The 23910-nt window shown below is 44.6% G+C and overlaps 1 protein-coding gene across 1 annotated transcript in view; it reads right to left on the reverse strand.

Annotated features, from left to right (window-relative positions):
- FAM227B (family with sequence similarity 227 member B) overlaps window positions 1-23910 on the reverse strand; it is a 484199-nt gene that overhangs the window by 325704 nt on the left and 134585 nt on the right. Inside the window, exon 10 of the mRNA XM_088472811.1 lies at window positions 19421-19534. Within this exon, the coding sequence (XP_088328937.1) occupies window positions 19421-19534 (114 nt within the window). The remainder of the gene's footprint in view (window positions 1-19420; window positions 19535-23910) is intronic.

Here is a 23910-nt window from a genome sequence, read left to right on the forward strand (position 1 = left end):
AGCATGAAAAGAGATGTATATGTGGCCATGAAACATCAATTGGTGGGTATAGGCATGCTATGTTATGCTGGCATGGGAGCGTTGGTGGAGGCCATGGGAATACAAATAAATTACATCTACAGAAGGAATCAAAATTTCCAACCGCTATTTCAAAATCATATGTCTGTTGTTGAATAATCTGCATTGGAGGGAACTTCTAACCCAGAGATTTTGGAAATGTAATATTACTGGGTGAGTCTGTCAGATGAACATCTTGGTAATTACAGTCAATGTTAGGGCAAGGCCGATTAGGATTTGCATTCAATTATTTAGTAACTATATCACTGCCACCATCTGGGTACTACAATTGAATATTCATCTTGCCTCAGTCTAGCAATAAACTTTCTAGATCAAAAATTCACACCTACTGTGATAATCTGTAATAAAATCATTTTCTCAACGGTACATTCAAGAATAGCAACCATCTATTGTGGGTGTGGACTGGTAACATACTGTCTGCTCTCTACTTACATTTTAGCTTTAGCAAAGGCAATTGGCATTTACAAGGCATGGCAAACACCTTTCAAGCCACCATGATGTTAGTGAAGTTAGGTAACGTCTTCAACTGCTGAGGTTACTGACAATGTCCAAATATGTCCCCAATGAATATCAATTTTGTTGGCAGTAGAAATTGACCTATATATATATATATATATATATATATATATATATTAGGGATGTGCGCCGGACCATTTTTACTGGATTTTGATTTGGCTCCGGATTCGCCAAACCTGCCGTGTACAAAAATGTACAAAAAAAAGCTAAAATCACATAATTTGGGCTTTTATTTATTCCTAGAGTATTACTAACCTCAATAACATTAATTTCCAGTCATTTACAGTCAATTTAGACCACCTCACAGTAGTGTACCATATACAGTGCCCCCAGTAATGGTCCCCATATGCAGTGCCCGCAGTAGTGGTCCCCATATGCAGTGTCCCTCCTATGCAGTGCCCCCAGTAGTAGTCCTCCCAGTAGTAGTCCCCCCTATGCTGCATTGCCCCCAGTAGTAGTCCCCCTTATGCTGCATTGCCCCCAGTAGTAGTCCCCCTTATGCTGCATTGCCCCCTTAGTAGTCCCCTTATGCTGCACTGCCCCCAGTAGTAGTCCCCCCATGCTGCATTGCCCCCAGTAGTACCCCCTATGCTGCATTGCCCCCAGTATTAGTCCCCCTTATGCTGCATTGCCCCCAGTAGTAGTCCCCCCAGTAGTAGTCCCCCCTATGCTGCATTGCACCCAGTAGTAGTCCCCCTTATGCTGCATTGCCCACAGTAGTAGTCCCCATTATGCTGCATTGCCCCCTTAGTAGTCCCCTTATGCTGCATTGCCCCCAGTAGTAGTCCCCCATGCTGCATTGCCCCCAGTAGTACCCCCTATGCTGCATTGCCCCCAGTATTAGCCCCCCTTATGCTGCATTGCCCCCAGTAGTAGTCCCCCCTATGCTGCATTTCCCCCTTAGTAGTCCACCTTATGCTGCATTGCCCCCAGCAGCGGCCCCCCTATACCGTGTCCCCAGTAGCGGCCCCCTATACACACAAAGAAAAAAAAAAAAACTTACCTGAACACCACTCTTGCAGCGACTGCTGCCGTCCGCTCCTGCCGTCCGCTCCTGCCATCCGCAGCAGGGGGAGCCGGAAGGCGGAGCTCATGAGTGAGCTCCAGCCGGCTCCCTCTGTGGACGCAGCAGCCAATGAGCTGGCGGCTGTGTGTTTGTTACAGGGCAGAACGCTCCCACTGCGGTCTGCCCTACACTTGTGGAGCCCCCGACGTTAGGAGGATGACGTTCGGATGCTAGCGAGGACCCGAGTCAGGCGGGGAACTCAGCAGAATCCGAACCGCTCATCCCTAATATATACATTATATATATAATATATATATATATATATATATATATACACACACACATTCTAGCATTATACCACACACTTTCCAGCATAATCGCACGCTTGATCTAAAAATCTAAATGACTACATAACTAAAAGGACCTGATATCAATCCTAACCAAAGATACAAAGATGATCTATTCAAAGAATTTACCTGAGCAGCCACTTCACAATCCAGCACAGCAAACAGTGAGTAGACATGCCAGCCTTGGCCCTGAAGAAGCATTAAGCACTTGCTGCCAGTACAATTCACTGTTCAACACGTTTTTTTTCAAAAATGACCCACTCTTAAACTGACAGTCATTAATGTTCAAATGTTTAAACATACTATTCTGAATGTTCAACTGTTTTATTCAATTACTCTGTTATCCAGTTAAATGTTTATTCATTAAAAATAATTTATGTTAAACAGCATATTCTGTATTATTTTTAGTTCCTATTCTGTATCTGATTCATCCTACAGTACATCACCTCCACATAGAACTATTTTGTCACACAGAGCCATTATATAAGATAGATATACCACTCTTGATCGCACTCTGATATACACATGCCCTGGAGTGCGTTGCGACACACAAGGCCGAATGCCAAGTGTTTTCAACGCTCTGATGTAAACACGCCTTGGGTGGTTGAACACACTTGGCATTCGGCCTTGTGTGTCACAACTCACAACGCACTCCAAGGCATGTGTATATCAGAGTGCGATCAAGAGTGCTATATCTATTACTTTGGGCCCCGTGTTCACTTGAATAGGATAGGCTACATAGGAGTCTATACACAGTGCTCACAGTGACATTTGTGTGAGTGGTGGGTGAAGGTGCTGCTGCCACCAGTCTGTATAGCGTAGCAGGTCACGTGGTCCACTTCCGTGACAGGGCCTCTATGCAGAGCAAAACAACTAGAACACCTAAAAAAAAAAAAATGTTGGCAGAAGCGATTTTGTAATGGGCGAAGCGGTGGGCAACATCTAGTATATATATGTATATATATATATATATATATATATATACTAGGGGTGAGCGGGTTCGGATTTCTGAAATCCGAACCCCCCCGAGCCCCCCCGATCCGAGTCCGATCCGAATCAGGCTCGACTTTTCCCGCCTGACTCGGATCTGAAATCGAGGCAAAACGTCATCATCCCGCCTTCCGAGTCTCGCGGGTTTTGGATCCTATATAAGGTACCCACGTCGGCGCCATTTTCTCACTCGGCTGTGGACAGTGAAGAGGGAGGGTGGGAGTTAGGGCTGTGTAGTGTAGTGTAGTGTAGTGCTGCTGTTGTCCACTACTTCAAAGTCCATAGGGGCTGGCTGTGTTGTGCTGTGCTGCTGTTGTTAATAGGGGCTGTGTCCACTACTTCAAAGTCCATAGGGGCTGGCTGGACTGTGTTGTGCAGTCAGTTCTCCATAGGGGCTGTGTCCACTCCAAAGTCCTGTGCAGTGTCCCAGTCCTAAAGAGGTGCTGTAGTGTTGTCCAGGGGGTGCTCTGTCCATCAGGGGTGCTCCCCCCAAGTGCTAAAAAAATAATATATTTTCTGTGTTTGTGAATTGTGTGCGCAGTAGCCGCACGTGCATCAACAAAGTAGTGCCAAGCGTGCGCCTGTGTCATAAGTAAAGGGCCGGCTGGCTTGACCGTTAAGGGTGCTGTAACCCCCGAAAGTACACTCCAGTCCAAACCAAAAAAAAAATTATTTTCTGTGTTTGTGAATTGTGTGCGCAGTAGCCGCACGTGCATCAACAAAGTAGTGCCAAGCGTGCGCCTGTGTCATAAGTAAAGGGCCGGCTGGCTTGACCGTTAAGGGTGCTGTAACCCCCGAAAGTACACTCCAGTCCAAACCAAAAAAAAAATTATTTTCTGTGTTTGTGAATTGTGTGCGCAGTAGCCGCACGTGCATCAACAAAGTAGTGCCAAGCGTGCGCCTGTGTCATAAGTAAAGGGCCGGCTGGCTTGACCGTTAAGGGTGCTGTAACCCCCGAAAGTACACTCCAGTCCAAACCAAAAAAAAAATTATTTTCTGTGTTTGTGAATTGTGTGCGCAGTAGCCGCACGTGCATCAACAAAGTAGTGCCAAGCGTGCGCCTGTGTCATAAGTAAAGGGCCAGCTGGCTTGACCGTTAAGGGTGCTGTAACCCCCGAAAGTACACTCCAGTCCAAACCAAAAAAAAAATTATTTTCTGTGTTTGTGAATTGTGTGCGCAGTAGCCGCACGTGCATCAACAAAGTAGTGCCAAGCGTGCGCCTGTGTCATAAGTAAAGGGCCGGCTGGCTTGACCGTTAAGGGTGCTGTAACCCCCGAAAGTACACTCCAGTCCAAACCAAAAAAAAAATTATTTTCTGTGTTTGTGAATTGTGTGCGCAGTAGCCGCACGTGCATCAACAAAGTAGTGCCAAGCGTGCGCCTGTGTCATAAGTAAAGGGCCGGCTGGCTTGACCGTTAAGGGTGCTGTAACCCCCGAAAGTACACTCCAGTCCAAACCAAAAAAAAAATTATTTTCTGTGTTTGTGAATTGTGTGCGCAGTAGCCGCACGTGCATCAACAAAGTAGTGCCAAGCGTGCGCCTGTGTCATAAGTAAAGGGCCGGCTGGCTTGACCGTTAAGGGTGCTGTAACCCCCGAAAGTACACTCCAGTCCAAACCAAAAAAAAAATTATTTTCTGTGTTTGTGAATTGTGTGCGCAGTAGCCGCACGTGCATCAACAAAGTAGTGCCAAGCGTGCGCCTGTGTCATAAGTAAAGGGCCGGCTGGCTTGACCGTTAAGGGTGCTGTAACCCCCGAAAGTACACTCCAGTCCAAACCAAAAAAAAAATTATTTTCTGTGTTTGTGAATTGTGTGCACAGTAGCCGCACGTGCATCAACAAAGTAGTGCCAAGCGTGCGCCTGTGTCATAAGTAAACGGCCGGCTGGCTTGACCGTTAAGGGTGCTGTAACCCCCGAAAGTACACTCCAGTCCAAACCAAAAAAAAAATTATTTTCTGTGTTTGTGAATTGTGTGCACTGTGGCTGCACGTGCATCAACAAAGGAGCAGCGCCAAGCGTGCGCCTGTGTCCCATAAGTAAAGAGCCGGCTGGCTCATTTCTTAAAGGGTGGTGTAACCCACAAAGTGCACTACTCTCCAGCAAAAATAAAATAATATTTTCTGTGTTTGTGTGCGCTTTAGCCGCACGTATATATATCAATATAACATAAATGGAGGACCAAACTTTCTCCGATAAAAATAAAATAGGGAAAGATCAAGAACCACTTCCTCCTAGTGCTGTTGCTGCTGCTGGGAGTTGTTCATCATCCCAGAGAGGAAGTAGGAACATCACTACTTTTACTAAACAATTGACCCTCCAACAGTCCCTAGCGATGAGGATGAAGTACGACAGCAGTCATCCTGAAGCAAAACGTATAACTGAGGCCTTGACTGCTATGTTGGTGTTAGACGTGCGTCCGGTATCCGACATTAGTGCAGTGGGATTTAGACAATTGATGGAGGTAGTGTGTCCTCGGTTCCAAATCCCGTCTAGATTCCACCTGCATCCTCAAAGCAGCAGCGACAAGCGTGCGTCTGTCTGTTAAAGGGTGGTGACACCCTCAAAGTGTGCTACACAAACAATTAAAATATTGTTCTTTTTTTTTCTGTCTTTGTGAATTGTGTGGGCTGTAGCCGCACCTGCATCCTTAAAGCAGCAGCGACAAGCGTGCGTCTGTCTGTTAAAGGGTGGTGACACCCTCAAAGTGTGCTACACAAGCAATTAAAATATTGTTCTTTTTTTTTCTGTCTTTGTGAATTGTGTGGGCTGTAGCCGCACCTGCATCCTTAAAGCAGCAGCGACAAGCGTGCGTCTGTCTGTTAAAGGGTGGTGACACCCTCAAAGTGTGCTACACAAACAATTAAAATATTGTTCTTTTTTTTTCTGTCTTTGTGAATTGTGTGGGCTGTAGCCGCACCTGCATCCTTAAAGCAGCAGCGACAAGCGTGCGTCTGTCTGTTAAAGGGTGGTGACACCCTCAAAGTGTGCTACACAAACAATTAAAATATTGTTCTTTTTTTTTTGGTCTTTGTGAAATGTGTGGGCTGTAGCCGCACCTGCATCCTTAAAGCAGCAGCGACAAGCGTGCGTCTGTCTGTTAAAGGGTGGTGACACCCTCAAAGTGTGCTACACAAACAATTAAAATATTGTTCTTTTTTTTTCTGTCTTTGTGAATTGTGTGGGCTGTAGCCGCACCTGCATCCTTAAAGCAGCAGCGACAAGCGTGCGTCTGTCTGTTAAAGGGTGGTGACACCCTCAAAGTGTGCTACACAAACAATTAAAATATTGTTCTTTTTTTTTTGGTCTTTGTGAAATGTGTGGGCTGTAGCCGCACCTGCATCCTTAAAGCAGCAGTGACAAGCGTGCGTCTGTCTGTTAAAGGGTGGTGACACCCTCAAAGTGTGCTACACAAACAATTAAAATATTGTTCTTTTTTTTTCTGTCTTTGTGAATTGTGTGGGCTGTAGCCGCACCTGCATCCTTAAAGCAGCAGCGACAAGCGTGCGTCTGTCTGTTAAAGGGTGGTGACACCCTCAAAGTGTGCTACACTAACAATTAAAATATTGTTCTTTTTTTTTTGGTCTTTGTGAAATGTGTGGGCTGTAGCCGCACCTGCATCCTTAAAGCAGCAGCGACAAGCGTGCGTCTGTCTGTTAAAGGGTGGTGTAACTCTCAAAGTGCTCCAAAAAATAAAAAACTATTTTTTTAATGTGTTTGTGACTTGTGTGCGATGTAGCCGCACCTGCATCCTTAAAGCAGCAGCGACAAGCGTGCGTCTGTCTGTTAAAGGGTGGTGACACCCTCAAAGTGTGCTACACAAACAATAAAAATATTCTTCTTTTTTCTGTCTATGTGAATTGTGTGGGCTGTAGCCGCACCTGCATCCTTAAAGCAGCAGCGACAAGCGTGCGTCTGTCTGTTAAAGGGTGGTGACACCCTCAAAGTGTTCTACACAAACAATTAAAATATTGTTCTTTTTTTTTCGGTCTTTGTGAAATGTGTGGGCTGTAGCCGCACCTGCATCCTTAAAGCAGCAGCGACAAGCGTGCGTCTGTCTGTTAAAGGGTGGTGTAACTCTCAAAATGTTCCAAAAAATAAAAAACTATTTTTTAATGTGTTTGTGACTTGTGTGCGATGTAGCCACACTTGCATCCTCAAAGCAGCAGCGACAAGCGTGCGTCTGTCTGTTAAAGGGTGGTGACACCCTCAAAGTGTGCTACACAAACAATTAAAATATTGTTCTTTTTTTTTCTGTCTATGTGAATTGTGTGGGCTGTAGCCGCACCTGCATCCTTAAAGCAGCAGCGACAAGCGTGCGTCTGTCTGTTAAAGGGTGGTGACACCTCAAAGTGTTCTACACAAACAATTAAAATATTGTTCTTTTTTTTTTGGTCTTTGTGAAATGTGTGGGCTGTAGCCGCACCTGCATCCTTAAAGCAGCAGCGACAAGCGTGCGTCTGTCTGTTAAAGGGTGGTGACACCTCAAAGTGTTCTACACAAACAATTAAAATATTGTTCTTTTTTTTTTGGTCTTTGTGAAATGTGTGGGCTGTAGCCGCACCTGCATCCTTAAAGCAGCAGCGACAAGCGTGCGTCTGTCTGTTAAAGGGTGGTGACACCTCAAAGTGTTCTACACAAACAATTAAAATATTCTTCTTCTTTTTTCTGTCTTTGTGAATTGTGTGGGCTGTAGCCGCACTTGCATCCTCAAAGCAGCAGCGACAAGCGTGCGTCTGTCTGTTAAAGGGTGGTGTAACCCTCAAAGTGTGCTCCACAAACAATAAAAATATTCTTTTTTTTTTCTGTCTTTGTGAATTGTGTGGGCTGTAGCCGCACTTGAATCCTCAAAGCAGCAGCGACAAGCGTGCGTCTGTCTGTTAAAGGATTACATCGGTGACAGCATCCAAGTAGGCATGTCAGACAGTCCGTACCTGTACTGGCAGGAAAAAGAAGCAATTTGGAGGTCCCTGTACAAACTGGCTCTATTTTACCTGAGTTGCCCCCCCTCCAGTGTGTACTCCGAAAGAGTGTTTAGTGCAGCCGGGAACCTTGTCAGCGAAAGGCGTAGGAGGTTGCTTCCACAAAATGTGGAGAAGATGATGTTCATAAAATGAATTATCAACTCTTCCAGGGAGACCAGCCTCCAGAACGTACAGAGGGACCTGTGGTTCCAGCAGGGACGAATTAATACTCTGTGAGGATGAGGATGTACACACTGAAGAGGGTGAGGAATCGGTGGATGAGGAGGATGAGGATGACATCTTGCCTCCGTAGAGCCAGTTTGTGCAGGGACAGATAAATTGCCAGCTTGTTTTGTGGGGGCCCAAACGAACCAATCATTTCAGCCACAGTTGTGTGGCAGACCCTGGCGCTGAAATGATTGGTTTGTTAAAGTGTGCATGTCCTGTTTATACAACATAAGGGTGGGTGGGAGGGCCCAAGGACAATTCCATCTTGCACCTCTTTTTTTTCTTTGCATTATGTACAGTTTGGGGCCTAGTTTTTCAATGCCATCCTGTCTGCCACTGCAGTTTCACGCCTAGATGGGTCACGTGTTTGTGCCGCCCACTTGTGTCGCTTAGCATAGTCATCCAGCTACCTCGGTGCAACCTTTTGGACATAAAAACACTATTGTGAGGTGTGAGGTATTCAGAATAGACTGGAAATGAGTGGAAATTAAGGTTATTGAGGTTAATAATAGCATAGGAGCAGAAAAACCTACAAATTCTGTGATTTTAGCTGTTTTTATGCTTTTTTTCAAAAAAATACAGATCCAAAACACAAAACCCAGAACCCAAAACACGCAAGGGTGGTTTTGGCAAAACCAATCCAGATCCAAAACACGAAGAAAGATCCAGATCCAAAACCAAAACACAAAACACGAAAAGTGGCCGGTGCACACCCCTAATATATACACACACAGTATATATATATATATATATATATATATATATACACACACACACACACACACTAACAACGTGGCATCGATTCCACAAGTGAATGAAAGCCCTCTGGATGTTGAACCCATGCTGCCTGGATATCTTCCCACAGCTCCCTGATATTTGTAGGTGCAGGATCTTGGGTGCAAATGGAGCTTTCCACATCCCATAAATGCTTGATTGCGTTCACGTCGGCTGAATGTAGCGGCCACACCATTCGTCAGAACTCTCCAGAATGCTCTTCTAACCAATTCTGAACAACTTGGACCGATGACACGGTGCATTATTCTGTTGCAATATTCCATAGTTATGGGGGTACATGAAGTCCATAAATGACTGCAAATGGTCATAAATCAATGCAACGTAGCAGTCAATTACATGTGCAGGCAGACCAGAGGACCATCAGCCTGAACCAACCTAAACAGTGACTCATTGAACCACGTCACATGTTGCCAGTTCTCCATGGTCCAATTAGCAATGTCATAAGCCCAGGTGAAGCACTGTGTTCGATGTTGTAGTGTTAACAGGGGCACTTTGATGGGTCATATCCCATATACCATGGAAGACTAAATAATGCTGCACTGACCTGCTGGATGTGTGTCTGGTACCTCCTGCATTGAATGTGGATGTGATTTGAGCCAGTGTCGCTTGTCTGTTACCACTGAATATTCTGGCCAGACACTGCTGGTCACGATCATTAAGCACCGGATGTTGGCCACTGCGCTGTCCACAGTGGGTGGTAATGCCTTCCATGAGGTATTTGCGGTACACACATAACACCATAGCTACTTTTATTAGCAGCACAAAAGTAAGCAAAACATAAAAGTAAATCATGGCCTGCCCACCTATAACTAAAGAAAGTGATTCCCTCTCTCGGAGTGGAAGTACCCCACTCCAGTTTTGACCTGTGGGGCAGAACACCAGTGGCCCCTAACCAAAAAATACAGAACATAGCATCTGTGTTGGCCAATTGACTTCCCGAACTATGCTCTAGTGAAAACTTAAAATCTTAAAATGCCAAGAACATCATAGTTATTCTCCCATTGGTCTCTTAATTCTCAGCCATCCACTTTAATGGAGCATGATCTGTCATCAAACTAAATTTTCACCCTAAGATATAGTACCTTAATGTTTCTAATTGTCAATGCTTCTTTTTCAACAGAGGCATAAATTCTCTTATGTATATTCAATTTTCTACGTAAATAAATAAGAGGATACTCTCTTCACCATCTTTGCTTTGAGACAACTCAACACCTATCATATAATGCATCTGTGTGCATGACAAATTCAGGTGTCACTAAAACTGGTTGGGTGCATGATGCCCGAGGAATCCACTAAACAATAACTATTACCCTTTATAAGGTCAGTCAATGGGACAGCAATGGTGGCAAAATTTGGTTTACATCTGCTATAATACCCTGTAATTCCTAAAAAAAAAGCTCTCATCTGCTTCTTATTTAGGGGTCATGGCCAGTGTTTTATTACTTCAATTTTATTAAGTTGGGACATTATCAAACCTCTGCCTCTGATATATTCAAGATACATCACCTCTTCCATCCCTAAGCAACACTTGTTTGGGTTGGCTGTCAATCACAGATGGAGTTCAACACTGCTTGTACACTTCAAGATAAGCAGCCGCATGCTGTCTATGGGGCCTTGGAATTGTATACCTCATGCCCTGAAAGCTGGCAGGTGCTCCATGCAACCCAAATGGCAACATGTTATATTGGAACAAACACTCCGGTGCAGAAAAAGTTGTCTTTTGTTTGCCTTGTCTGCTAATGGCACTTGCTAGAACCCTTTGATTACGTACAATGCTGTTCCCAGCCCTTCAATAAGTTCATCCACATTAGGCATTGATGGATGAGGCGGCATACGAAGAGTGTTTGCGCTGCTTGGGCGATTTGTTTAGCACTTAGCACTGTGCTTTTCCAGACATGCCAGTAGCTTGGTGCTTGTAAAAAGAAGCAGGCTCCAACTAGTTTCGTCCCTGTATGGACTTTCCTTGAAAGGGTGGTCACACCAAATATAAATTTGACGAGATTTCTCTTCTGTTCATTCACTTTGCATTTTATTAATTTATAAAAATAAACTATTAACACTTCTATTTTGGAAGTCATTCCTACTTTGCAGCATTTTTTCCACACCTATCTAAAGTTTTGCTCATTATTGTATGCAATGTGATACTGCTTATGTAAATTGCATAGTATCTTTCTTTGCTCAGCTAGCTTGCACAGCAGATGGACAGGCTTAGCCAGATAAACAAATGTGTATAATTACTGTAGAAGGCAACTGGATAGAGCCAGGTTACTCTTGTAAAAGCCGAGGAGATGAACCACTCAGAACATCAGGGGAAAACTGTTGGTGTAACCTGTATGCATGGGGATACTCTGCATTATGATACTGCTGAAGTGCACAATGTGGTTCCACGTAGTCGCTGTGGGATTAGTTCCTTATTTGACGTTTGATGCTATATTGGGGAATGATTTTCCCACTTCTGGAAGCTGTGGGAAACCCAATTGGTTACAGAAGTAAATAACCCAGACCTACTGTATTTGAAAATGTTACTGATACAGTGGCAGTGAAAGTGTTCCCTTGTTGCATGCCATGTTTTATAATTCATGACTAGTTTTATTGGATATTTTTAACAATATGTATTAAGCACCTTATGCGATGTCACTTCCGGATCAAGTAGGGGTAAATCATTATTCCATCTATAAATGGGAAATATGGACACATGTAACATCATACAGCCCTGAGGAAGAGCTTTTTAAGCTTGAAACACATAGGCGGCAAAACGGTGCTTACCTGTACCCATCCAATATACACTTTGTTGGAATTAATTTGGTATCCTGACCAAAATTTGAAGCCGGATCCGTGGGTGAATGCAACTGTGAATGACCTTGGCACGAGGGGGAAATTCCGGTATGCCCACATTTGAGCGCATTTCTTTGCTCCATTTACAGGAGCTATCACGATACACTTCCGCACAATTATTTTGCATTGTGGATGCTACAAGTGCCACTGTATTAATTTATTCTATGTATGTCATTACATAAGATCTTTTTGTGAATAAATCATTTTACATAATTTTTTTAACGTTCTGCACCATATATCCATTTCTTCTCTTTTAGGTAATAACTTTGTGGATATACAATTGTTAGAAATAAAGAGACTCGTGGTGTCATCATTGTGGATATATACAACTAACTTGGATTTAGAAAAAGTGGACTTAACATGTGAATGTGATGGCACGGTCCCTAAGGGAAGTTTCCTACATACATCTAGAAAGCGTATCTGTCTGTCTGTTTGTCCTTTATGCACAGCCAGAGTTTTGGACCTAGCGCCATCAAATTTTGCAGGGTGGTCTAGTTTGACCAGGATTAGGGTTTTGCCTAGGCTTGAACTTCGTCAAGGCCACACACTATCATACAATCACCACTGACACCCGAGCCCCCCTCAGCCGTCCCAACTGGATCGGCTCACATTGTGTGCATGACTGGATGAAAGGGGAGCGACGGGCCACAGAGGCAGCTTGGACACCATAGCAGCCTCACCCCTTGCACCCACGGTAGTGACGCCACTGTTTGCATACATGTTAGCAAACAGTGGGGTCCTTTTCAGGATCAGTGGAATGGGGTTAGCAAGGATAATGTAAATAAATTAAGTCTGCAGGTGTACTTCATGGTCCAGTCTTCAACAGGGGCAACACCGGGTATCCCAGCTAGTTATATATGGGATGCAGTTAAGAGACCAGCAGCCGCGGGGCTGCCAGCCTCTATACCAATGCTGGAATCCTGACGAGGGAGTTAAAATAGGTGTCGAAATACTGACGCCAGAAATCCTGTAGGACGTGTGCCCGAACGAAGGTAAGCCGGGGTTTTTTGTTTGGGGGGAAGGTTAGGCACCCCAAGGGGGGAGGATTAGGGTCAGGCACCACCGGGTGGGGGGTTTAAGTTTAGGCACTATGTGGGGAGGGTTAGGGTTAGGCACGAAGGGGGGAGACTTAGATTTAGGCACTAACGGGGAGGTTTAGGGTTAGGGTGCGGGATGGGGAGGGTTAGGCTACAAAAAGTGAGGGTTAGGGGGAGGGTAAGTATACTTACCCGACCCCTGTTGGGATACCGTCGTCTGTATTGTGTATGTATATACTCTGTGTGATATTGCTATAAGAGCCAAAGAATGTTTTCTTTCTTTTAATATTATTATGTGTAGAAAAAGCCAGATAGGCCAGGAGTATTGTTTATGTTTTGTTTATTTTGTACTGCAAAATAAAACTAGCTGCGGTTATTTGTACCAAGGCACTGGACTGGTGTGCTATTAATCAGCTGCAGCAAGAGAAGTGTTACTGTTTTACTCCAGGAGACGACACTCCTTGACCTGATGTTCTGACAATACATATATTTTAGTAAAGGACGACCCGTAAGGTCCATTTGCCCCCTTCAGACCTGCATCCACTCTGCGATTATGTCCCTGCTTTGTACCGCCCCACTCCTTCCAGCTCTATCTCTAACCCATTCCCAGCTGGTCCCCAGCTTCTTCTGCACTAGATGTGTCCCGTCTCCCTAGCAGTGGAAGCATCTTGTTTTCTCCTATTATAACACCATATAGAAATGGTGTTATCTTTTGGAGAAAAGTTTTGAGAAGAGAAAATGTTTTCTTCTCCTTAAATAACATAACTGATCAGCCCCCATTGTGACCTATGGGGGCTGCAACACTAAGAGAAGAGATAAAAAAAAAAAACCCTCAATGAAATTGGTGATTTCACTGCAGTTTTCTTTACTATCAACAGGGCGAAGAGAAAAATGTTTGGTTTTTTTTGCTAAAATGCTGTAAAAATACTACTACTAAAATATTACTAAATAGAGTCCTAACTGTGAAAACAAAATTATAGAAGAACTAAAAATAATATACATAAATATTTATTGAGCTACAAAAAACTCAAATATTCCCTTAGAGGCAGGGGACCACTACAGGAAATTCAGAGAAACAGGAGTATGTTATATTGTGGTTGGCGTAAGTAACGTTGCTAAATTTGGTACGGTTTTAATTAAGAGGAACAATGCATACCTTTCACAAAAGAAGTAAAAACCCTGTCATAAAAAAGATGCACATTGAAGCAACAGAGCACTGACATTAAACAACACATATTAGAGTTCACAAAATTACACTTATACACAAATATAAAAATAAATCAATCAATAATCAATCATAGTACAATCTTAGTAATATAAAAAAACTTGTTCTAGTGGGGATGATTTAAGTTTTGTTTTAAATACAGATAGGAAGTACTAGCAAGAGATATGATGGAGTAAGAGAGGATCAGGATGAGTACATATTATGGGGGTGAAAGGAGATGCTTGCAAATGGAGTGGACAAAGCATTTTAGCACACAAGGCAAGATAAATACTAAAGCAGTGCCTGATAGAATGAAAACAATATGATTACTTTTTCACTGTTTCCAGAACTGCATTGTTGTCACAACCAGAGTTGTTGTACCTGGCGGTTCGCGGTCTCTGCCTATGTGGGTGCTTTGGCGCGGTCCTACCAGTGGGGGTGCTGGTGTGTGGAGGTTGGCACGAGGTGTACGTGGTTGTTCTAAGGGTACAGGCCATCTAGTGACATGTGAGACTGGTAGCGCTGCCGCGCTGGGGACTGCTGAGCGCCGCCATCTTGGTTTTGGAATGGGCCAATCAGGTTGGAGCTTCTGCATGTGACTCTCAGCAGCCTATCATGCACTTTCCCAAGGTACTTAAGGGTGCTCAGCACGCCCTCTAGTTGCCAGTGCAATGTGTATACAGCACAAGCTGTGTGAGAGTTCTCTGTGCTCCTTAGCTCAGTGTGATTATTGCAGTCCCAGTAGCAGGGGCGGATTGGGCCACCGGGAAGTCGGGACATTTCCCGCTGGGCCGTTCAGGGCTGGGCCGGTGAGACTCAGAGCTGAGCTGATCCCGTCCCCACCTCCCTCTCTCTCCCCCTCCCCTCCTAACCCCTTGCCATTCCGCGGGCCCATCACATCTATCGTGATCGGAGCATATCTGCTATCGGGTAGCATGTGCAGAAACTCATTGTAGGCTGGGGCAGAATAATCAGTGGTGCAGCTTAACTGCTGACAGCCGTGCCACACTTCCACCCATAAACTATCAAATAACTCACTGACTGCAGTCACGTCATGGCACCTTCACATGCACAGGGGCTGGCCCCTCCTCTTCCTGCTCCTCATCTGAGTCACTGGACTGCCTGTACTGCCTCCCCGGGTCCTCATCACACTGTCCTGGCTCCCTGCAGCTGCTATTTACAGTCACAAGCAAGGAAACCAGGTACCATCGGGGTGCTGTGTGTACTTTGGAGTAATATGGGGAGGGCAGCTGAGAATACTGGACTGTAATATAGAGGTGCTGTGTCTACTAGGTGGTGTTTTTTGGGGGAATTGTGTTTACTGGGCTGTAATGGGCATGTGGATGCTCTGTGTACTGGGGGGCAATATGGGGGAGGGGGGCTGTGTATAATGGACTGCAATATTGGGTGTTGTGTGTACTGGGGGTGATATGGGGGTCTGAGTATAGTGGACTGTAATGTATGGGTGCTGTGTGTACTGGGGTAATATGAGGGAGGGGGGCTGTGTATACTGGACTGTAATATTGGGTGTTGTGTGTACTGGGGGTGATACGGGGAAGGGGCTTTGTATACTCGACTATAATATGTGTACTGTGTGTACCGGGGGTGATATGGGGGAGGGAGGCTGTGTATACTAGTCTGTAATATGTGCATGCTGTGTGTACTTTGGAGGAGGTGTGGGCTGTGTTTCTGGAATGTAATATGGGGGTGCTCTGTGTACTTAGGGGTTATATGGGGGAGAAAGGGAGTTGTTTATACTGGAGGGTAAAATCGGGGCGCTGTGTGCATTGAAGGGTATTATGGGCATTGGGCAAGTGTACTGTGTATACTGAGTGGTATTCTGTGGCGGGTGCTGTGCATACTGTGGTATTATGGGGGTATTGTGTATACTGAGTGGTATTATGGAGGGTGCTGTGCGTACTAAGAGGGGAAATGATATGTTATACCGCCGGACGTCAGCTGAAGATCCCAACAGGGAAGGTAAGTAGGCTATTGCTAGACCTCTCTCAGCCCCCCCTAACCCTAAACCTCCCTCAGGGATGCCTATCCCTAACCACCCCCCTTAGTGCCTCACCCTAACTTCCTCCCAGGTGTGCCTAAACCTAACTCCCCCTCCCCGCACCCTAAACCTAACCCTCCCGAGGGGGTGCCTAATCCTAACCTGCCCCCTAGGATGCCTGACCCTGACCCCCCCATTTCCCTAGCCTAACCCTAAGTCCCCCCGGGAGTCCCTAACCCCCCCCCCCACCACCGTGGCATAGGGCTTGTGCAAGATTCAATGGCGTGACTGAGGGTGGTGTATTAAGAGACACAAAGCATGATTGCATCGTCTGTACACTTTGAAAGTGGGCATCTCAGTCCTCTCACATTCAGGTGCACGGATGTACACCAGGGAAGAAAGACTTTGTAGCTTCATTATCTTAAAGTCCCAAACTCAACTTCAGCAATAGACATAAGGAAGGCAGCGAATACCTCCAACTCAGAATCAGGGCCTGGTGAGGAGTGTCCCGCCCCCCTCCCCACAGACCCCCCCTTCTACAAACCCGCCCCCATTAGGGCTGCTTTCAGAAATTTCCCGGGCTGGTTTTAAATCCCAATCCGCCCCTGCCCAGTAGTGCTCTATTTCCTGCTCTGCCTCCACCTCAGGCTGTTCCCGAATACTCGCATCTACCCTGCTATACCCCGTTTCTCACCCCACGGTTTGTGATCCCTCCAGCTCTCTGGACTCAGAGCTCACTCCAGTACTTCAGACCTCTGTTCCTCAGTCACACCTCTGCCTGACACCTGTTTCCATCTTCATTAATTGGACTTTGTTTTCTCTGCCTGACACCTGTTTCCATCTTCATTAATTGGACTTTGTTTTCCTGCCAGTCACTTGTTATTCAGCCACACATCACTTGGACTTGTTTATTTTCTGCCAGTTTATATGTTTATCACCGTTTCATGAATCATAATACTCCTATTAAACCTGCTGTATTTCAATACTGCAAACCCATTTTCAGTTTTCTCTCCTGTATCCACCCCGGGTTCAAAAAATAATCCAAAGCTGACAATTATATCCTGATTTTGCTGTGCTTAGTTTTAGACTAGTTCTTTTTCATTATCTCGTTTGTCTAGTTCAACCTGTCCCATTGTTTACCCTGGGTCTGAATTGTTCTGCTGTTGTTGCAATCGTCTCTATCTGTACTGGACCATCCTTAGCTTAGCCTGCTGTAGTTCGGAACTTCCCCACACTATCCAAATCTTGGCATGCAAGTATCCAAATGTAATTTCAAGGGGAAAGGCAGTTACTAAAAACCCAGGAGCATAACAAGTCTATGAACTCAGTTCTCCTATAGCGGTTGAGTGTCAGGTCTTTTTTCTTCCCCATTTCTGATATCCTTTGTTGTGTCTGTGTCATGTTGCGTCTGTGTCATATTATGCTTTCATTTAACTCCTGGTCTTGACTCCAATGCAGCGGCGCCCAAACTTTTTTCTTGGAGTGCCATAAGAAGAATACAGTATGACGTTAAATGAAGGATCATAACTTTTTTTTAAGCCTCTCAGCAATTAGGTAAGGATTCTTTGCTTAATAAATCTTATTCTAAGAAACACTAAGACTAATAAAAATATCTTGAAATTAACATTTTTTGTAATTTTAGATTGCAATTTTACTCACTGTGATGACACGGTGTATTAAAGCGAACAATGGGGTTGTGACTTTGACTCCATTAAAATGCAATGGATGGGTTGACAAAGACTATTACTAGCAAATATACTAGTTGTTTAAGGACCTGAGATGTACACTAAAGCGTTTGCAGCTGCGGTCCCATGTGCAGCTGTTGTGTGAAAATATGCTAATACTTTAGCTGGCTAGAAATGTATTGAGACGCCGATCAGCAACTGCGCAGACCCAAGCAAGTACGTACAAACACGTAGCTGCCATCACAGACCATTTTAGAATCAGCCATCTGTGAAACCCTAAGGCGCACAGAATGGCTGCTTGAACTGAAACGCTGGAACCACTTTATCTGTGTACGGGATCGCTTACGCAGGCTACGACATGCCCTGAAAACGGCAGGACACGTCTGCATTTTTTGCCGACACTCCCTGTTACCTCCCACAAACGTTCCCTGACTGTCGATCACTTTGCAAAGAAATCCCTTCTGTGAGCGGCATCGGAAAGGTACCCTGGCGTGTGCACAGTGTGACCGTGACGCAAGCACAGTTGACAGATAATCACTCAACTGCGTAAATATCAGAAAAGCATACATCTCTGAATCAGGCCTTAAGATAGTAATACACAAAGGAAAGAAGTGAATAAGGTAATATGAGATTGGCAGAGAAAGATGTACTGTCACAATTGTGAACAACATAAATGAAATACAAAAGATTTTTGGCTGTGAAGAAAGTGTAAATAAAAGAAAGCAAGAGGTCAGGACGAAATTAAACAAAAATGATTTCAAAGTAAAATGAAGTGAAGAAAAGTGTGCAAGCTGACATTACGAAGCTGCTATTCTGCAATTCCCTGTGCAGGTAACAGTGACACAAAAGCACTCACACACACATGCACACCATAAGGGGCGTTTCAAGAGAGAAGGGGGCCAGTGTGCACTCTCCTGTGCAGTCTTCATCACGAGCCCCCTTCTCTCAGTCCAGCGACCGGCAGCGCACTGAGCGCAGCGCCGCACTGATAGACTCTGGGCACTAGAGTGTGCCCAGAGTCTATAGCGCATACCCAGGTCACTGGGAAAATGGCCGCGGTGGCCATTTCCCCTGTACTGCGCATGCGCAAACAACGGGAAAATGGCCGCAGCTGTCATTTTCCGCCATTTTACAGCCTGATACCGGCTCCGACGTGGGACTCTGGAGAGGTAAGTATAATATGGGTGCAAGGTGGGCACCCATTATAGATACGCCCCTACACACCATACTTGCCTACTCTCCTGGTATGTGAGGCTCACGAATTTTCAGGCAGCCCTCCACACCCGCGTGGCCAAATCCTTCGCATCCTGCCCACTTCCTAGTGGGCGGGATGCGGGAGTTAACACCAGGAACCGCCAGTCTGTAGGGAGGGGGCGGGGCTACAATAATGTGATCGTGACAGTCCAGACCTGCAAAGTAGTCAAGTATGATGCACACACAAACACAGTGTTGTCAATTTAGGATACATCTGTTCACATTAATCTCACACAGTCTCCAGAATTTTCTATATGGCTGTCGCCCATGGCAAAGGAAACTGCCTTGTTAGGGGGTTTGAATTGAAAGAATGGTGTAGAATTTAGCATATTCTCTGCATAAAAAGTGTGTACTTGGCTCTTTGCCATCTTAACTACTTCTCTGATTCTAAGTGTTCGCCTACTGGGTGGCGAGCCAATCTGACATCCAGAATAACAGAATAATAAATGTATAACTGACATAATTGTAAATGATTTAAACATACCGTACTGGAGGCGCTCTTGAGATATGTTCATTTGTCCATTAGTGTTTTCATCTTCACTGCTTCCAAGAATATCTAAATCCCATTTCATCCAAGAACAAGGCACAGGTTTTATACCTGCAATAAAAAAAAAACTGGTTTACCATACCATGGTAGATTAGTTTTTAGTGATAATTAAAAGTTAAATTGCAAAAGTGCAAAAAGTAACACAACTATAAATTTATCTGCTTTAACCATGTTTGCAGGACCAAAAACTGCATCTTTGGGACATACCTGCATCTCCAAACGCTCCCTGTCAATCACACTGTGAGCAAAAAGTCGCTGCATATGGCTACGGTAATGTATCCAGGGGCAGATGTATGAAGCTCTAGAAAGTGATAAAGTGGAGAGTGATAAACGACCAAACAATCAGCTCCCAACTGTCATTTTTCGAACACAGCCTGTAACATGACAGTTGGGAGCTGATCGGTTGGTCGTGTATCACTCTCCACTTTATCCCTTTTTAGAGCTTACATACATCTGCCCCCTTAACCCTTACACAGTTTGACCTAATAGACGACTACATGGTTTATTTATAATCACTGAAATCCGTAAACATTTTGTGTACAACTCTGAATTAGGCCCACAATATACACAAATAACCAGCATTAAATGAAATGGAAACAATGTTACAGAATGGGCTGCATAACTGTACTGTAATATTCATTTTACAAGAACAATATCAATACAGCTTGGAACCTACATTAAAAAAAGGGACTCCCTACATTATGCATATAAATCACAATCATTCATCATGAATATTTACGGTTTTCAGTGAATGACAACAGATAATATGAAACACAGTGGGCCTGATTCAGAGCCGCTCGTTCGTTCCGACCGATGTTCGCACAACTGCGCATGCGTACGGATTTTAATACGCATGCGCGAACCAGTCAGCGTGCGGCCGAAAATCGTGTGCTCGCTAAATAGCGAATGCCTGCTATTTTGAGTGACAGAATGAGGCGTATGTGGGTGGTAACAGGGGAAGGTGCTTGAAAACGGGGAGTGGAGATCAGAACGCAGGCGTGCCTAAAGGTCAAAACGGGCGTTTTAAGGGTGTGCATAATTACTAAAGCAGCGTCATCGACCACGTCACTTGGTTGTTTTATAGTTAGAACTGCTCGCATGATTGTGGTAGAAAAAACCAACCACAAGAATAGCGAGCAGTTCATACGCCGTCCGATGTACTCGATTAATCTAATATATAGCGGACATGACGTATGATGCGAGCGGCCAGGGGGCGTTTTTTTCAAAATTACGTTTGCATGTTTTGTTCGCTCGTTCAGACATACAGGCGTGAACAGACCGCAAAGAGTGAACGGTTAATTTAAATAGCCAGCCCCTTTTTCTGGACGAGCGAGCGCAAATAGCGTCCGGCTCTGAATCAGGCCCAGTGTACCTATTCTGCATGGGAAAAAAATACATCCCTTATCTCGTGTGTATGCACCTATGATACACAGGCATAATAAAACACATTTAGTCCTATCTGCATCTGTTATAACATCATACAGGGTTGAAGAGTACATTACATTTACAAAGGGACAAATTTCTAAAACAAAGTAAAAGTTCTACTTTAAGTAATGAGACAATGGGCCTGATTCAGACTCGCTCGCGAGCCGGTTGATGTTAGGCCACTACGCGCACGCCAGAGCCTGCTCCGACGTGCTCATGCGCGAGACCCGGCTAGTGACGGGCGCTCCGTCGCTCCGGGTCTTGCACCAAAAGGGGGCGGCTGTCGATTTTTATTGACAGCTCACACCGTTTTGGAGGCGTTGCGTGGGGGTGGCTTCACAAACAGAGGCGTTCCCATGCGAACGCCTGCCATTTGTGGGTGGCCCCACTGACATCACCAGTGATGTCAGTGGGAGAGCTTCCGGCTCCATTAGAGCCAGAAGCTCTCTGAGGCTTGCGGCCACGAGACCCTACCACAAGGGTCTCGTCGCAAGCCTGATGGTCGCGATGGTCTTGACCATCGCGAACATCATCCTGGCCACTCGCAATAGCTGTGCGAGCGAAGCCGCTCCAAAAAAAAACAAAAACGCCCTGATTCAGAGCGAGCGCTCTTTCAGAGCGTCCGGCTCTGAATCAGGGCCAATTTCCCCTTCCCAATGACCTGGGGAACATCAGAAGGGCTAGAAAAGCAGCAGATCTTAACTCCTCTCTTATTCAGCAGTTTACAGTTCTTGATTTTCATACAGTGTAATAGCAAACATATTGCATTTTTGAAGGATGCTCCTTAAATTGAGAAAGGAGCAGGAACAGCAGTAGTACCATTCCACAGGTCTTATAAAACCACCCAGACTGGGCAGTTTCATAATCCATGAGCATTAGCCCTTTCATTCATGTTGATGTTTATATGTAAATGGGGTATCTTATTTTCCTATAATCATGGCATGAACCGTCTAAATGACCACAGCCTCTATCAACCTCATCTCCAATAGGCCTTTCCTCTGTATGTGCTGGGGTTCACTAGATAACCATTAGTGTTCAGAATTGCTCAGAGAAGACAACAGAGAAAATACATCTGTATCTTTATTATTTATTAAGAGGTAACCTAAATAATAGCCAGTTTAATATCCAAGTACCCTCTGACAGGTCTTACCTACACTTTGTTACTGGGAGAAGACAGGACTCCAAATCTCAAGTTCTGACAGATGTCAGTCATAGCAGAGTCTGAGAGGACTTGACATATGCACATGTATACATATATATATATATATACACACACACACACACACACACACACACACACTACCGTTCAAAAGCTTTACATGAAAACTGGCTAATCAAATGAGTTGCAAAATGAATAGAACATATAGTCAAGACATTGGCAAGGTTAGAAATAATGATTTTTATTTGAAATAATATTGTCCTTCAAACTTTGCTTCTGTCAAAGAATGCTCTTTTTGCAGCAATTACAGCATTGCAGACCTTTGGCATTCTAGCTGTTAATTTGTTGAGGTAATCTGAAGAAATTTCACCCCACGCTTCCTGAAGCACCTCTCACAAGTTGGATTGGCTTGATGAGTACTTCTTGCGTACCATACGGTCAAGCTGCTTCCACAACAGCTCAATGGGGTTGAGGTCTGGTGACTGCGCTGGTCATTCCATTACAGATAGAATACCAGCTGCCTGCTTCTCCCCTAAATAGTTCTTGAATAATTTGGAGGTGTGCTTTGGGTCATTGTCCTGTTGAAGGAGGAAATTGGCTCCAATCAAGCGCTGTCCACAGGGTATGGCATGGCGTTGCAAAATGGAGTGATAGCCTTCCTTATTCAAAATCCCTTTTACCTTGTGCAAATCTCCTACTTTACCAACACCAAAGCAGGCCCAGACCATCACATTACCTCCACCATGCTTGACAGATGGCGTCAGGCACTCTTTCAGCATCTTTTCACTTGTTCTGCGTCTCACAAATGTTCTTCTGTGTGATCCAAACACCTCAAACTTCGATTCGTCTGTCCATAACACTGTTTTCCAATCTTTCTCTGTCCAATGTCTGTGTTCTTTTGCCCATATTAATCTTTTCCTTCTATTGGCCAGTCTCAGATATGGCTTTTTCTTTGCCACTCTGCCTAGAAGGCCAGCATCCCGGAGTCGCCTCTTCACTGTAGACGTTGACACTGGTGTTTTGTGGGTACCATTTAATGAAGCTGTCAGTTGAGGACTTGTGAGGCGTCTATTTCTCAAACTAGAGACTCTAATGTACTTGTCTTCTTGCACAGTTGTGCACTGGGGCCTCCCACTTCTCTTTCTACTCTGGTTAGAGCCTGTTTGTGCTGTTCTCTGAAGGGAGTAGTACACACCGTGTAGGACTTTTCGCATGGAATAGCCTTCATTTCTAAGAACAAGAATAGGCTGTCGAGTTTCACATGAAAGTTATTTTTTTCTGGCCATTTGAATAGTAAAATCGACCCCACAAAAGTGATGCTCCAGATACTCAACTAGCTCAAAGGAAGGTCAGTTTTATAGCCTCTCTAACGAGCAAACCCGTTTTCAGCTGTGCTAACATAATTCCACAAGGGTTTGCTAATCATCCATTAGGCTTCTAAAGCGCTCAGCAAACACAATGTACCATTAGAACACTGGAGTGATGGTTGCTGGAAATGGGCCTCTATACACCTATGTCGATATTCCTTTAAAAACCAGACATTTGCAGCTAGTATAGTCATTTACCACATTAACAATGTATGGAGTGTATTTCTGATTAATTTAATGTTATCTTCATAGAAAAAAACAATGCTTTTCTTTCAAAAATAAGGAAAATTCTAAGTGACCCCAACCTTTTGAATGGTAGTGTATACATATATATATATATATCAGTATATATGTGTGTGTATACATACATAAACACACACTTACTTGAGACTGCCAGCAGTGATTGTGATACATGGGAGGCAAAGCCGGGACTGCTGTTTCTGGTGCAAACTCAGCTGCACTGAAGCCGGCAGGAG

Source organism: Taudactylus pleione, unplaced genomic scaffold (genome assembly GCF_031769625.1).
Source record: "Taudactylus pleione unplaced genomic scaffold, aTauple2 ptg000129l, whole genome shotgun sequence".
NCBI lineage: Eukaryota > Metazoa > Chordata > Amphibia > Anura > Myobatrachidae > Taudactylus > Taudactylus pleione.